At 43.2% G+C, this 16,905-nt stretch overlaps 1 protein-coding gene across 2 annotated transcripts in view; it reads right to left on the bottom strand.

Annotated features, from left to right (window-relative positions):
* LOC144684569 (cationic amino acid transporter 2-like) overlaps window positions 1-16,905 on the bottom strand; it is a 207,315-nt gene that overhangs the window by 14,597 nt on the left and 175,813 nt on the right. For both annotated transcript variants that reach the window (XM_078548524.1, XM_078548533.1), the window contains exons 10-11: window positions 5,950-6,116; window positions 4,648-4,756 (exon numbers count right to left, since the gene is read on the bottom strand). In XM_078548524.1, coding sequence (XP_078404650.1) covers window positions 4,648-4,756; window positions 5,950-6,116 — 276 coding nt within the window. The remainder of the gene's footprint in view (window positions 1-4,647; window positions 4,757-5,949; window positions 6,117-16,905) is intronic.

Genomic DNA, 16,905 nt, shown 5'->3' with positions numbered 1-16,905 from the left:
CAGTCACCAAACTCCAACTTAAGCACTCTACTGCAGCTGAAAGCAGCACTTCAGTGCAATTAGATTTCCTAAATACTTGCTGTACCTGCATACTGACCTTTTGCGATTCATGCACTAGGACACCCAGATCCTTTTGCATCTCAAAGCTCTGCAATCTCTCACTATTTAGATAATATGCTTCTTTTTTACTCTTGGTGCCAAAATGGACAATTTCACATTTTCCCACTTTTTACTCCATTTTCCAGATTTTGCCCACTCACCTAACCTATGTCCCTTTGCACAGTCCTTATGTCCTCTTCACAACTTACTTTCCTATCTAACTTTATGTTGTCAGCAAATTTAGCAACCGTAACCAGTCCCTTCCTCAAAGTCATTTATACAAATTGTAAAAAGTTGAGGCCCCAGCACTGATCCCTGTGGCACAGCACTTGTTACATCTTGCCAACCAGAAAATGGTCCATTTATGCCTACTCTCTGTTTCTTGTTAGCTAGCCAATCTTCTATCCATGCCAATACCCCCTACCACCATGAGCTTTTATTTTCCACAATAGCCTTTGATGTGGCACTTTAACAAATGCCATCTGAAAACTAAGTACGCTACATCCACCAGTCCCCCTTTATTCACAGCAAATGTTACTTCTTCAAAGAACTCCGATAAGTTGGTTAAACATGATTTCCCTTTTACAAAACCATGTTGACTCTGCCTGATTGTCTTTAGTTTTTCCAAATGCCCTGGTTATCTTTAATAATAGTTTCTAATGTTTATCCATGACAGATGTTAAGCTAACTGACTTGTAGTTTCCTGCTTTCTGTCTCCCTCCATTCCTGAATAAAGGAATTACACTTGCTATTTTCCAATCTAATGGGACCTTCCCTAAATCTAGGGAATCTTGGAAAATTAAAAACAATGCATGAACTATCTTACTAGCTATTTCGTTTGAGATCCTAGGGTGAAGTCCATCAGGATCTGGTGACTTGTCAGGCTGCAGCTCCAACAATTTGCTTAGAATCACTGCCCTGATGATTGTAATTTTCTTGAGTTCCCCCCTTCTTTCCATTTCTTGATTTACAGCTATTGCTGGGATGTATCCTCTATCATGAACACCGATGCAAAATACCTGTTCAATTCATCTGCCATCTCCTTATATTCCATTACTAATTCCCCAGGCTCGCTTTCTATAGGACCAACATTCTTTTTTAAATAGCTATAGATACTCCTACTATCTGTCTTTATATTTCTAGCTAGTTTTCTCCCGTACTCTAATTGTTCCCTCCTTATTAATCTTTCAGTCATTCTTTGCTGTTCTTTATATTCTGTCCAATCTTCTGACCTGTCACCGCGCAATTGTATGCTTTTTCTTTAAGTTTGACACTGTCCTTAACTTTTTTAGTTAACCATGGATAGTGGGTCCTCCCCTTGGAATTTTTCTTTCTTGTTGGAATGTATCTATTCTGTGTATTCTGAAATATCCTCTTAAATATCTGCCACTGTATCTCTATGACCTATCCATTAGCTTAATTTTCCAGTTCACTTTAGCTAGCTCTACTTTCATGCCCTCATAATTGCCCTTATTTAAGTTAAAAAATACTAGTCTTAGAACCACTCTTCTCTCCCGCAAACCAAATGTAAAATTCAATCATATTATGATCGCTGCTACCTAGGGGCGCCTTCACTATGAGCCACTAATTAATCCTATCTCGTTGCACAATATCAGGTCTAGTACAGCCTGCTCGCTGGTTGGTGCCAGAACGTGCTGTTCTAAGAAACTATCCTGAAAACATTCTATGAATTCCTCATCTAGGCTACCTTTGTCCATCTGATTTTTCCATCTATATGTGTATTAAAGTCCCCCATGATTATCGCTGTACCTTTCTGACAAGCTTGCAATATTTCTTTTATACTCCTTCCTACCGTGTGGTTACTGTTAGAAGGCCTGTACACCACTCTTCTTGCCTTTTATCATTTCTCATCTCTACCCAAACCACTTTTACATCCCGGTTTTCTGAACTTGGGTCATTCCTCTCTATTATGTTAATACCGTAATTAATTAACAGAGCCACTCCTCCACCTTTTCCTAGCTTCCTGTCCTTCAATATTCAGGTCCCAATTTATGCCATCCTACTGTCATGAAGCTATTAATGTATATAATGTTATTGGAATTTATTCTTTTTTAAAATAGAGTTTTAGTCTGTTGGTGTGTCTGTGTGTGTTTTAGTTGGATTAAAGCCAGCTGGTTTGGGTGCTTTGATATATAGTGGTTTTGAGATGTAAAGAGAGGTAAGAAATACATTTGCATTTTGTTCAATACAGCATTCAAGATTGGGAGTGAAATCTTGCACCTAGCTAGGGGACACCAAGCAATGTTTATATCATGAATAAAATTGGTACTATGAAAGGAGTTCAAAGGGCCTGGTGATACAATGAAACTTTAAATTTAAAGAGAAGTTCTGAGTATCATCTGAGTGGAGTTTGTGTGTGCAGGGCAGAGGCATGTAACATCAAAGCAGCTGTAAGCCTGCAACTGTCTGCAAAGGAACCAAACTGTAAGGAACCTCATTTTGAATTTGTAAGGTGAAAATGCTTTGCCTGGTGTTTCGTTAAGTCTATTGGTTGTTGTTGCCTTAGTGGAGATTAATTTGGGAATTTGTTAAAAAGTTATGATAGTAGTAATTTGTAGCCATATGTATGTGTTTAATACCTTGTTGTAAACTAATAAATGTCTCATTTAGATTGATGTAAAAACGTCTTGAGAACTGGTGGTCTTATTCCTGAATTTAGAGCTGCAACTCAAAACATACCAATTGAAAATATAGGTAATGACAGTTGTTTATAGTTTCCCTCCGGGATTTTAAATAACAGCCTTTACCAACTGCTGTGTCATAACACCTACAACCATGTGTCTATAACGGCTATCAGATCACACTTATTTATTTCTATTTCAGCTATCAGTTCATCTGTTTTGTTTTGAAAGCTATGTGTATTCAGATTTAGAGCCTTTAGTTTAATCATAGAGTCATAGAGGTCTACAGCACAGAAAAGGCCCTTTGGCCCATCGAGTACCTAACTATTCTAATCCCATTTTCCAGCACTAGGCCCATAGCCTTGTATGCCATGGCATCACAAGTGCACATCCAAATACTTCTTAGATGTTATGAGGGTTTCTGCCTCTACTACCCTTTCAGGCAGTGACTTCCAGATTCCCACCACCCTCTGGGTGAAAAAATTCTTCCTCACATCCCCTCTAAACCTCCTGCCCCTTACCTTAAATCTATGCCCCCTGGTTATTGATCCCTCCACCATGGGGAAAGGTTCCTTTCTGGCTACCCTATCAATGCCCCTTATAATTTTATATACCTCAATCATGTCCCACCTCAATCTCCTCTGCTGCAGGGAAAATAGCCCCAGTCTATCCAACCTCTCCTCATAACTAAAACTCTCCAGCCCAGGCAACATCCTGGTAAATCTCCTCTGTACTCTCTCTAGTGCAATCACATCCTTCCTATAATGCGGATTCCAGAACTGCACGCAATACTCTAGCTGTGGCCTAACCAGCGTTTTATACAGTTCCAGCACAACCTCCATGCTCTTATATTCTTTGCCTTGGCTAATAAAGGGAAGTATCCCATATGCCATCCAGTCATAAAAACACCCCTCAACCATCACCCTCTGCTTCCTGCCACTCAGCCAATTGTGGATCCAATTTGCCAAATCGCCTTGGATCCTATGGGCTCTTACCTTTGTATGCAGTCTCCCATGTGGGACATTATCAAAAGCCTTGCTGAAGTCCAAGTAAACTACATCAAATGCCTTGCCCTCATCTACACACCTGGTTACCTCTTCGAAAAATTAAATCAAATTGGTCAGACATGACCTCCCCTTAACAAAACCATGCTGACTTTATTTATTATTACTATATTATTTTTGTAACCTCTAGCCTTATCTGATTTACTCTTAGATTTGTACTTTCCGTCCCTTCCTGTCATGGTCTGTTTATCATTTCCCATATTAATACATTTCTCTCTTGCCTTGTCTCTATTCTTTGATTTACAACATCTTTCCAAATTTGATCCCTTGCCCCCACAATTTAGTTTAAAACCCTCTCTACTTCCCTGGTTATGCGGCTTGCTAGAACACTGGTCCCAGCCTGGTTCAGGTGTAGACCATCCCAACTTTCACCAGTGGCCATTTCCCCAGTGGCCAGATGGCCATTTCTAGGCTTTATTTAATTTAGCAGGCGTCTAGGCACAAAGAAAATTTGGGGCCCCATTACTTGGACCATTTGCATAAGGTAGGTGCCGCAGGGCATTAAATCTGTATCTTTGCATCAGTCATTCATGAGAGCAAGAGAGCCAAGAGAAATGGAAATTAATAGCATTACAAGCTAAAGAAAATGAGGTTGGCACCCTGACCGTGTATCCAATTAGATACTGGTCATTGTTCAGTACCTCACCCAAGCGTCCATTGTTCATGAGTGACCTTTGACACGTGCATTGTGGCGAACATTGCAATTGATCCTGAGCTGTTTTCAGCTGGCACATCCAGTGGCACAATGACTCACCAGGAATTTCAGGGGTGTGAAACCTGACATGGGACTAGGAATTTCAAATACTTTAAATAGTTAAGCAAATTATATCACTGGTGCTTACCAACAGCCATCCAAACAGAAAAACGAATCCAAGTTCCCCCGCTCAACTGCATCATCAGGTAGATATTAACAAAGACGCTGATAATAGGCAGGAATGGTAAAAGTGGCACCTAAAATATATTAACAGGTTTAATCTTAACTTTATATTAATGGCATGCAGCAGTCTTGAACTCCTACAACTTGGGTGAGATGTGGTGCAGTTGGACTGTAGCTAGCCTAGTAATCTAGAGGCCCAGGCTAATTCTCTGGGGATACGGGTTCAAAAACCACCACAGCAGCCAATGAAATTTAAACTCAGCTAATAAATCTGGAATATAAAGCTAGTCTCAACTAATTGTTGTAAATACCATCTGGTTCAATAATATCCTTTAGTGAAGGAAATCTGCGATCCTTACCTGATTTGGCCTAGATGTGACTTCAGACCCACAATTCTATTCCTCTCGAAATGATCGTCAGTGCTTTCCTTGCTTTTTTATGGCCTTATATACCTGCATTACTAATTTAATGATTTGTCTGGCTGTATCTTGGATTCCTTTGCTCTTCTTCCTTGACTAGACTCTAATTTTCAAAAAATCTTCTTAACAAAATGCACCACACTAAAATTTATTTGTCGCCTATTGTGCTGACCACGTGGTGATTCTATCAATTTGTAAAACTAGAAGGAAAATACTAAAATGTAATTGGTCAGGAAAATGATCATTGACAAAATTAACTTTTTGTCAGCGTGATACTAAATTGTAACTAACACTAAACTCATAACTGCAGTAACATATGCAGCACCCATTGTTCTTTTTCTGTTTTCTTAAATTCATTCAAAGGATGTGGACTTTACTGGCAAGATCAGCACTTATCGCTCATCCTTAGTTGGCATGATAAGTATGCTGTGGCCCAAAAGGTATTTTTTTCTTATTCTTGGGAGAGGTTTGATATTACTGAGTGGCTTGTGATGCCACTTCAGAGGGCAGTTAAGAGTCAATCATATTGGTGTGGAACTGGACTCACATACAGAACAGGACATTAGACTAAAGAACATTAGCATTTGGGTTTTTACAAAAATCTGAAAGTCATTTTTACTGATACCACCTTTTTTATTTCCAGGTTTTTAGAAACAGAATTCAAATTCACACTGCCATTGTGAGATTTGAACACACTTTGGCTTGCTGGTCCATTAATATAATCTCTATGCTACTGTACCCAATATAACTATATATTGTCCAGTTAACCTTTCAGGACATCCCACAAAATCAGTTAACCCCTGATTACATTCAGTAACAAACTCTAGAATAGAGTGCAGATGAATTACCATGAAAGCCACTTTGATCTGACTTTGGGGTTGTTTGTGGATGATGAAAACAGAGACACCAAACATAATCAGTAATAGAGCAAGAATCCCTATGCTCCAGGGCACCGCAGAAAGAATGGCTTCATTGGCATAAGTAATCAGCACACTCAATCCACAAGTGATAACAGCTGAAAGAAAAATGAAAGAAATTAGAGTGGTCATTTAAAATAATGTGTTACATTTAAGTGCAAGCATCTAAAGGGTAAATTTTGGGTCACCTCGCCTGTCAGTCATACACATCTGAAGTTGTGGGTGTGCAGCCCATGATTTTCTGATATGCATTTCATCGGGCCAGGTGTCTGTGCCAGTATGTTGCACGAAATTATCGCCCCCTCCCCCTGCCACTAACATTGTATTATCTACCTAGTCAATGAGCACATGAAAGAGAATGATAAAGTAACATTTCAGGTATCACCTTTCCTTCAGGTTTCCAGAATCTGCAGATATTTAACTTATTTTCTTTTCTCTATTATTCTTCCCCTTTTCTTTTAAATAATCTTCCCAGCTCCTCAGGTCTCTGAGTGTAACACATCATTCCCTGAACTCATAGTGTTTATAGGCAGTTTTCTCTCTTGCATCTTTCAAAGCGGCAATGACCAATCCAAAAACTTCCTAGGCCTGAATTCCTGTAAAGACAGAGAACCTCACTATTGCTATGAAAATGACTGTGGAGGTCAGGATCTAGAAGTCCTGTCCCCGAACGCGGCATCTACCATATTCAGGGATGGGGAGGAATGGAGGCAGGTTCTAAGTTGCACAACTGTGATTCGTGGAGGCAGCTGCCCACATTAGCAGCAGTTGCCTTCAGTCCTGTTGGACTTTTGCCAGCCAGGAAGGAGAAACACAATGTGTACAGATTGGACCTGTCGGGTCTAAACTTTGCAGAGTTGTCTGGCTCGGTAGGGTACCCTTTCGGAGAGTTATGATACCCTTTAGAGAGAAGTAAACTGCCCTTTGAGAGAGGTAAGGTGCCCTTTGGGACTGTTAAAATTAGACATGAATATGTGTAAGAAGTGCAAGAAATCATTGGCACTGTCAAACTCATTGGAACTGTCAAGTTCATTGACAAAAGGAACTTGCCAATGAGTTCCTTCCCTTAAAAATTTGAATTAAACACTGTCATGATTTTAAAAAATCAATGCCAGCTATTTCACTCTGTTAACATGAGCCTGTGTTATCATCACTGGATTGGTGCTGCATGACTGATTTCACAACGTTCCATTATCACAGTGAGGTGCCCTTCAGTTCAGTTTTATTGATAGCTCCAACTGGTTATATACTCTTTAAAGTGGGATGATGAATTCCAATGCTCGTTTTTATAAAAGATTAAAGGAAGTTAAATGTAGTAAATGGGTTTTTATGAGGGTTTTTTTTTTAAGGTTGCGAATTTTTAATAGACACTTAATAACTGAGGTCTGCCCATAATGGATACTGGGTGAGGTGGCATGATAGGTGTAAGGGCAAAAGATGGTTGGAGGGCATGGGTTAGCATGAGGTTAGAAAGAGCCATGGAGGATAAGCAGGGTGCATAAGTTGGTATGGAAGGTATGAAGCACCATGGGGTGAATGGGGGGCATCAGGTGTCACAGGTTTGCATGGCTGGGGCATGGGGAGTGTGTGGGTGTTGAGGGGTGAGGACTGGAGCACTGTTTTATGTTTTATAGGTTTTTTAAAAAATTTCCACACATTACTGGTGCACCGAGGCAGGCCTCCCACCCAGCCTGCTACCACAGCTGGCAGCCTCTGCACTCATCCTGGGGTTGCTTGCCACAATTCCAATTTTCACCCGCAACCGCACCACCCCACCCCTCCCCCCACTCCACACCAGACCAAAAATCCGACCGTCTGGGGGACTTACTCCCAGGTCGGGTTTGCGGAGCTGGGAATTGTCCCAACTGTGTTCTCAACCCAGGAGCGAAAACTCAGGCCCTACTGTTCCTCTGATTCCTCATTTGCCTGTGATGTGAGGAATAAAGTGTTAATACAATTAACATGAGTTATAAAAGTGAGTTATATTCATGAAAGCTGCAATTCTCGCTCTACTGTTCCATCACAACCCTTGGCCTACACATGTGCTGTTGTTTCTCTATATGTGTATAGTGATGAAGTTACTGTAGCTGACTGTATTGTAGCTCCAAACCCCGAGTGGCACTTGTCCCACAACACCTGTGACCATTCTCTTCCCACTGTGTGACAAATTTTGATGTGCTAAATACACAACAGTAGGGGTGAGATTCCATGAAAATCCCCATCCCTAAGTATGACAGGGGTCAGAAAGGGAGTGTAATAAATAAGGCTGAATTGTTTACAAATACTTCTGCCAAAAATGCAGAGTGGACAATTCTACCTTGTTTCCTCACCATCTTAGATGCCAGTATCTACCCTCAGTTCACTCCTTGTGACATTTATAAGTGGCAGAGTTGCATTGGGCACATTGTCACATTTAGTTTATAATGCTCCTATGAAGTGCCTTCGGACATTTTATACGTTAAAAGGTACTATATAAATATAAATTGTTGTTGTTAGACACAGCAGGGTACATGGGCTTTAGTGATGTGCACCAGACATACATGTTGTGCTAGACAATTTATTCCAGTGCAACTGATGCACGCATCTACCTGGGCTTTAAATTTTCTCAGAGGTGTAACAGTTTATAAGCAAGGCAGCGAAAGCAAGAGGGGAGGACAGAACAAAAGGAATGATCTGTGATAGGGTGGGAGGCAGGAGAGACTAAATGAACAAAGGAGTGATGGTGTGAAGTAAAAGGAGACCAATAAGAAAAATCAAATAATGGGTCTAGAGTATTATGATGCCTGCAGAGACCGATAACTTAAAAAAAATGAATTCCCAGTGACTGACTTAAAGCAATTGCATGACAAGATTTCAAGTTTAAAGACGTTTACTGTAACAAACTAAAAGCAACATTGACTAAACATTACTCATTAAACATTACATTAGGCAACTAATACTGTAAACTACAGAAATGACATTCCTTATCAGCATTTTTACATGACTGATAACCCCACACTGCATTTACTTTACACCATGCTCTCCACAGAATTGCCATTTTTCAGGAAACAGTTCAAAGTCACTCCCAGCTTTCAACAGGTTCACTTCTCCCCATCGTGGGCAAATTTTCACTCGCCGGGTGGGCACATGCCCGACCCACTCGAGCGTGAAATGACGTGCGTTGACGTCGGCCGAGCGTGCCATGCGTGGTCATACGATAGTTCAGTCTCCGGCGCACGCCCGCCGACAATTAACAAGCCTGTTAAGGCCTTTAAATAATCAATTAACCTAAATTTTTCACTGCCCACCCAACCTAACGGTTGGCAAGCAGGCAAAAAGGCCAAGCAGCCTTTGCGTTTTTTTGAAAACCTCATCCACAGGCGGGATGATGTTTCCAAAAGTAAATAAAAATAAAATTAAAGTTTTACAATTGAATTAATAACATGTCCCTGCTCATATGACAGAGTAACGTGAGGGGACATGTTTCATTACATTTTTATTTTCTTTTTTAAAAATGCTTCATCTCCCTGAGGCAGCTCCGCCCCGATCCCGGGCGGCAGTCGGCTTTCTGATCGCCCCCGCCTACCCGCCAAGGGCAAAATTCTGCCCTGTGACTAGAGAAAAAGCTGCCATCAGCATTTTACCTGATAGTTAACAGAGAACAGCCGTTTCCCTCCAATGTCTGAGCGTAGCAATGTAAGCTCACTGATGCTCAGTTTGGGTTCCGCCAGGATCACCTGACCTCATTACAGCCTTGGTTCAAACATGCACAAAAGAGCTGAACTCCCGAGGTGCGGTGAAAGTGACTGCCCTTGACATCAAGGCTGCATGTGACCGAGTGTAGCATCAAGGAGTCCTAGCAAAACTGGAGTCAATGGGAATCAGGAGGAAAACTCTCCACTGGTTGAGTCATACCTAGCTCAAAGGAAGATGGTTGTGGTTGTTGGAGGTCAATCATCTCAGTTCCAAGACATCACTGCAGGAGATCCTCAGGCCCAACCATCTTCAGCTGCTTCATCAATGACCTTCCTTTCATCATAAGATCAGAAGTGGGGATGTTCGCTGATGATTGCTCAATGTTCAGCACCATTCGCGACTCCTCAGATACTGAAGCAGTCCATGCCCAAATGCAGCAAGACCTGGACAATATCCAGGCTTGGGCTGATATGTGGCAAGTAACACTTTCACCACACAAGTGCCAGGCAATGACCAGCTCGAACAAAGGCATCACCATCACTGAATCCCCCCACTTTCAACATCTTGGGGGTTACCATTGACCAGAAACTGAACTGAACCAGCCATATAAATATAGTGGCTACAAGAGCAGGTTAGAGGCTTGGAATTCTGCAGAGAGTAACTCACCTCCTGACATGGACTGCAGCGGTTCAAGGCAGCTCACCACCATCTTCTCAAGGGCAATTAGGAATGGGCAATAAATGCTGGCGTAGTTAGCGATGCACACATCCCATGAATGAATACTGAGACTAGCTTTTTCAATTCCAGGTGAATTAAATTTTTAAAATTGCACCAGCTGCTGTGATTTGCACCCATGTCTCAAGAGCTGGGCCTCTGGATTCCTAGTTCTGTGACATTACCACTCCGCCACCATTTCCCCAGTAAAAGCTGACAAATTTGATGGCAAAATGTGGAACATTTGGCTTAAAATATTATTTAAGGCTATTTTCAGGGTGGGGGGAGGGCGGTTACGATTTGTGATCCACTTGCACCCATTCTTGTTAAAGCAGGCAGCACACCCACTTCTTGTTTCCTCCTCATTTCCATCATTTTAGCCTACAGCCTGCATAACCCATGCTGTTGGTTAACTATACATATAACAAAGTGCCTAACAGCATAGGAAGCTAGCACATGTACTGGCTAGTTTCCAGCTCTGAAAGGCAGTCTGCCTTTCTTACTGGAAGCTGCACTGAATGAAACGAGGTTGTTGCTAATTGTCACTGACACAATTGGAAAGAATAGAAATAGGGGATTGGGGCAGAGAGAGGGCTCCACAGTTCATAGATGCAGGCCCTGAGGCCTTAGTCACGGACAGGCGGAGAGACACTAAGTTTCCATGGCGGAATGGGGGCCAGGAGACATTAAGGGCATGCCCTTCAAAGGGAATGGGACCGGAAGGCCAGGGAGGCCATTGCCTGGAATGTGGCAACAGTGCCGGAAGAAGTTTACTGACCTTGCCTATGTGAGGGAATCCATCCTCAAATGACACCTCATTCCCACCGCACAACCAAGCTCTCATATTGCTCAGTGCACCACACTGCCATAGCTCACCCATCAGCAGTCCTGAGCATTCAGGACTCACCTAACTCTCCCCACCTCTCCTATTTATTTTATCCTTTCAGATACTTAAGAACTGCCACCTGGCCAGCCACAGCAGCCTTGGGCATAAGAGAGAGAGTTGCACCAACCTCCAATGATCTGTCACATGCTCAGATACTGGCATGGTATGAACTTCAGAAGCTACTACAGAGTTGGGATTTGCATGTTGTGAGACACAGGCATGAATGGGCTATAGCCAAGCCAGGGGGTAATGATAGCTTCTTTGTCAGCTCTCCCGAGATCGAGGTCATAGGGGAGTTCTGTTGTAGGGGACTCAGATGAGGATTTCAATCAGGCGACATGCAGGAGAACGCTGATAAACATGCACACTGAGATGCTTGGTGCCTTGACAGGCCTCCCAACCAGCCTCCTGTCATTATCCAGGTGCATGGAGGAGTCCTGTTCCAAGTTGACAGAGGACATTGCGCAGAACTAGCAGCACCCCAACGCTCCTGACTCTTGCCCCCCACAGCAAGATGCCATCCTGGCAGGTGAGCTCGTATGTCCTATTAAAATAGGGCTTCATTTCGTCTGACTTTGGCTTGTTAGACTATCCCTGCAAAACTTGTTCCCTGACATGAGATAAAACTGGATCATGGTCTGTCTACTCTCTTATTTATCTGGCATATACTGGTGATGAATCCAGAAAGTTTAATAACAAGACAAGTTGTTGAGGGATGGGGACGTTCACATTGTTGTCTTTTAGAGGTAATCAGCTCAGTGCGTCGGCATTTGCAATCTGGCTTCCCGGCAGGTGGATAAAAGTATATTCGTAAGCAGCGAGAATCAGTGCCCACCTGTGGATGCGTGCCAAGGCAATTGGTGGTATTGCCTTATCTTCCCCAAACAAGCCTAGTAGTGGCTTGTGATTGGATACAATGGTGAAGTGGCGACCATGGATGTATTGGTGGAACTTTTTAATGCCAAATACAATGGATAAGCCTTCTTTCTCTATTTGTGAGAATCTTCATTCTGCCACACAGTGTTCTTGAGACGTAACCAATGGGCCGTTCGGGGCCATCTGCCATCTGGTGGGAGAGTACTGCCCCTACTCCGTAAGGGGATGCATCGCAGGTTAAAATTAATTCTTCCTTTGGGTTGAAATGTACCAACAGGGCCGATGAATGTAGCAACTGCTTTACTGTTGTAAAAACCTGTTGTTGTGGAGCTTGCCAAGTCCACCTGTGGTTTTTCTTGAGTAACCCTTATAATGGAGCCAGTACTGTTGACAAATTTTGGAGAAAATGGCCATAGTAGTTAACCATTCCCAAGAAGGACTTGAGTTCTATGGTATTTTTTGGTGCTGGCGCCTCACGAATAGCTCTCACCTTGTCTTCTGCTGGGTGAAGGCCCTGCGAGTCGACCTTATGACCCAGGTAAACCACTTCTTTTGTTTGGAAGATACATTTTTCTCTTTTCAAACATACTCCGGCTTGTGCGAAACACTTTAATATCTCTTCCAGGTTAGCCATGTGTTCATCAGTTGGTCCTGTTATTAGGACATCATCGAGATAAACCACTACATGGGGTAGACCTTGAAGTAAATTTTCCATAGTCCGCTGGAAAATGGCACAAACCGATGAGACTCCCAAGGGGAACCTGGTATATTGATAAAACCCACTATGTGTGTTGATAGTCACAAAATCCCGAGGCCTTTCCTAGCTCGACTTGCTGGTAAGCGTGGTTCATGTCAAGTTTTGTATATGCAGTTTCCCCTGCCAGCTTGAAGTACAGTTCATCCATTTTCGGTACAGGGTGCCTGTCAAGTCTGGACACTTTGTTAACGATCAACTTGTAGTCCCCGCATAATCACACACTCTGGTCAGGCTTTAGTACTGGGACTATGGGTGCTGTCCATTCAGAAAACTATACATGTTGTAAGACTCCCAACCTTTCCAGCCTGTCTAATTCAACATCAATGTTCTCTCGTAATGCATAGAAGGCTGGCCTCGCCTTCAAATATCTGGGGGTTGCTCCTGGATCCACGTGGATTTTAGTTTGCATCCCCTGAATCTTCCCGAGCTCTTCCCTGAACACAAGGGCATATTTGTGTAATAATTCTTGCAAATCTTTCATTCTGAGTTGAAAAATCTCGGTCCACTCCAACTTTATTTCCTTAAGCCAGTTTCAACCAAGTAGACTTGGACCCTCCCCTGCTACCACTATCAGGGGTAAATTAACAGACAAGCTTGCATACTGTACTGGAATATTGCATATGCCTCCTACTTGTATGTCTTCACCAGTATACGTCTTTAATTTAGCATCTGAATTTTCCAAATTTAGTGAGTGGCCTCCTCCATTCAGATATTTGAATGTATGTTCCCCTATAACTGTTGTGGATGCCCCTGTATCCACCTCCATTCAGATGGGTTTTCCTTTGACTTCCACTGTCACGTTGTTTGACTCTGTTTTACCCATTTTTAAGTTGTGTGGTGAGTAAATATCTGACTCTGTTTCCTCTATTATGTGGATTTCATGATTTCTACCATTTTGTTTAAAATTTTGTCTCAATCTGTCTTTACAATATCACATAATGTGCCCATTACAATGGCAGTAGAAACACTCAATTCTCTTAAATTGTCGTTTGCTTGCAAGCTGTCTGGTTACATTTCTGCCATTATTATTGTGAGTTTTCTCTGTTAAGCCATTGCTTTTTGCTGGTTTGTTAGTGGTGGCTGTTTCCCGCCTTTCCGCAGAGCCTTGTGCTTCCGCGCCATTTCCAACCGGTGCTTCCCTCCCGACGCAAAGGACGGCGCTATTTTGTGCTCCCTTGATTGCTTCTGAATCCCTGGCTGCGCTTTCCATTGCGTGCGTCAACTCTAGCGCCTTGCTGAAGTCTAAATTCGTTCCTGGCAACAACCTTTTTTGAATGGCGTCTTCGATAATCTCACATACTAATCGGTCTCTTAACATGTCATTAATCGAGGTCCTGAACTCACAGTGCTCTGTCGGTTGTTTTAAGGCTGCTACATAGCAAGCGACTGTCTCTCCAGGGGCATGACACCTCAAATTAAATTTAAAATGCTGCGTTGTTACCGAGGATTTTGGCTGAAGGTGGCCTTTCACAAGATTTACCAACTTATCTGGGCCGTTAGACCATGAATTAGGCCGTATGTTTTACTGCCACATGTCAATAAGAGGATTGCCCGCCTCGTCTCCTCCCCCGATATGTCGTTGGCCAAAAAAGGAGAATGTGAGGCATTCAATATAATGTGACCAGTCATTGGTGGTCTGATCAAACAAGTTGATACGACCAAACTGTGGCATATTGGAGAGGGATAACTTTGACGACTATGGTGAGGACGGCTGTATTTACAATCGGCCTGCAAGGCACGGCTGATTCACTTCAGTGGAATTTTCGCGGCTTTCCTTGGTGTCTCAACTGGTCGTGTTTTGCCTCGTTGCCAGTTGTTATGTTCCTTCTGTCGGGTCGCTTTGCTCGCGAACACAGCTGCACGCCTATCTACTGGTTGGTGAGTTGGCAAACAATATACTGCAGACGCAGAGACTAATATAAGATGAAGCACATGCTGGTTATTTACACAAGTAATAGAGCACTAACACATACGTGCTCCTCCAGCCAGACCCTATTCTAAACTACTGATTGACATTGTAGCCTGCGCTACACAGTCATTGAGTCATACAGTCACGTGCTCAATCTGCTCGCATTCTCTTAAAGGTGTTTTGCACCTCAGGTTACCACAATGGTCATAAAACTCTGCCATTTCCTTCAACACAACCTGGAGTCTTGCATCAGGGAGAAGGTGGCGCTACCAAAAGCCTGAAAGCTGACAGTGGCACTGAACTTCCAAACCCACGACCACTACCATCTAAAAGGACAGCGCAGCAGATACATGGGAACACCACCACCTGCAAGTTCCTCTCCAAGCCACTCACCATCCTAACTTGGAAATATATCACCATTCCTTCACTGTTGCTGGGTCAAATTTCTGGAACTCCCTTCCTAGCAGCACTGTGGATGTACCTACACCACATGGACTGCAGCGGTTCAAGAAGGCAGCTCACCACCACCTTCTCAAGGGCAATTAGGGATGGACAATAAACGCTGGCCTAGTCAGTGAAGCCCATATCCCTTGAAAAATTTTTAACAACTTCTGTGCCTCTTGATTTTTCCAGGTGGAACTGGGTGACATATGCAACATCACCTAGTATACCATTTGTTAATACACCTAGGAGATGATGCATGCCAGAAGAGGTGATTTTATTGCTTTTGTTCAGCATTGTGAATCATGCTGAGAGAGCACGCGACTCTCTCAGGAAATTGAAAATCCTGGTAGTGCAGGAAGCCATCAACTGCATGCATTTGGCTCTGCAGGCCCACCATATCAATGGGAGAGGTATAGGAACCGCAAGAGCTACCAGTCAGTTAATAACACAGTTTATGCGCAATCATGTACAAACTATAATAGCATTGAATGCCCACTATTCTAGCAGCAACACAATACCTTCACCCTGAAGCTGTTTTCCATTCCCGCTGTCTTCGTGCCTCCAAGATCAGCCAAAGTTGGCTGCTTGGGAACAAAGGCCATGGCTGATGACATTCCTCCCCCTCCTCCCGCCCCCTGACCACCACCATCACCACCAAACCTCTGCCCTCCACTGCAGATTGTGTAGAACAAGAGCCATGGAGCCACCAGGAGGATCATGAAGCAGACCATTAGCATGTTGAAGCAATGATTCCATGCCTAGGCTACTTGGTTGGGGAGAGGGAAGCCGTCCCATACATGCCAAAGCAGGTGTCGCAAGTTTGAAGCTGGTGTACTGCATCCTCCATAACACTGCCATCAAGAGGGCACAGGCATCGTCACCAGGATCTCAGAGGCCGTTGCAGGAGGATACATCCTGAAATCCCTCACTCCATAGGGCTATCTGAGAGTGCCTGCATAGACTCCACCTTGAATTCACCATTACATCCATCTGAGAAACCACATTACAGCATCTGCATGGCCAACCTTCCACAATAAAAAACACCTGCAAAAATCTTTCTGTTAGCATCTTTATCCAATAAAGCATCCAATTATACAACAAACCATTTTGTTCCCCTGAATAGGAGTCAATTCCCCATACTCAATATAATTTGCTAGGTGATTTTATCTGATCCCTTTCATGCATTCTTCTAATGATGTGGAAAGTCTTGATTTATTATTCAGGTTGCCCTTCCTCTGTGGCTGCAGTATGGCTGGTGGAAGACTGCTGATTTACTGTGGAGCAGACTGCAGATAGCCTTGCAAGACGCCCTCAAACTGCTCTGGGTCTTGACTGCACCAACTTCGCATGGGCGACAGTGTGCTCACGTGATTGCAGGGGGCTGATTCTTTAGGTTCCTGAAAGGTGGCCTCCTGTCACCTGACATCTCACTCCTACCTGCTGGTCCAGTAGGACTTCCCATTGGGTTTGGATGGGAGACTGAACTTCCAACTGCAAATGAAGCCTAGGAGTTAAAGTGGACTTCACACTGCAAGGCGACAGAGGATTTGCCATCTTCCTTAACCCCTGCCCACACAACTCCTGGGAGCTGAAATCTAGACATAAATTCTCGACATTAAAACCCAT

Source organism: Cetorhinus maximus, chromosome 1 (genome assembly GCF_964194155.1).
Source record: "Cetorhinus maximus chromosome 1, sCetMax3.hap1.1, whole genome shotgun sequence".
Taxonomy (NCBI): Eukaryota; Metazoa; Chordata; class Chondrichthyes; order Lamniformes; family Cetorhinidae; genus Cetorhinus; species Cetorhinus maximus.
This window is presented reverse-complemented; position numbering and strand designations above follow the sequence as displayed.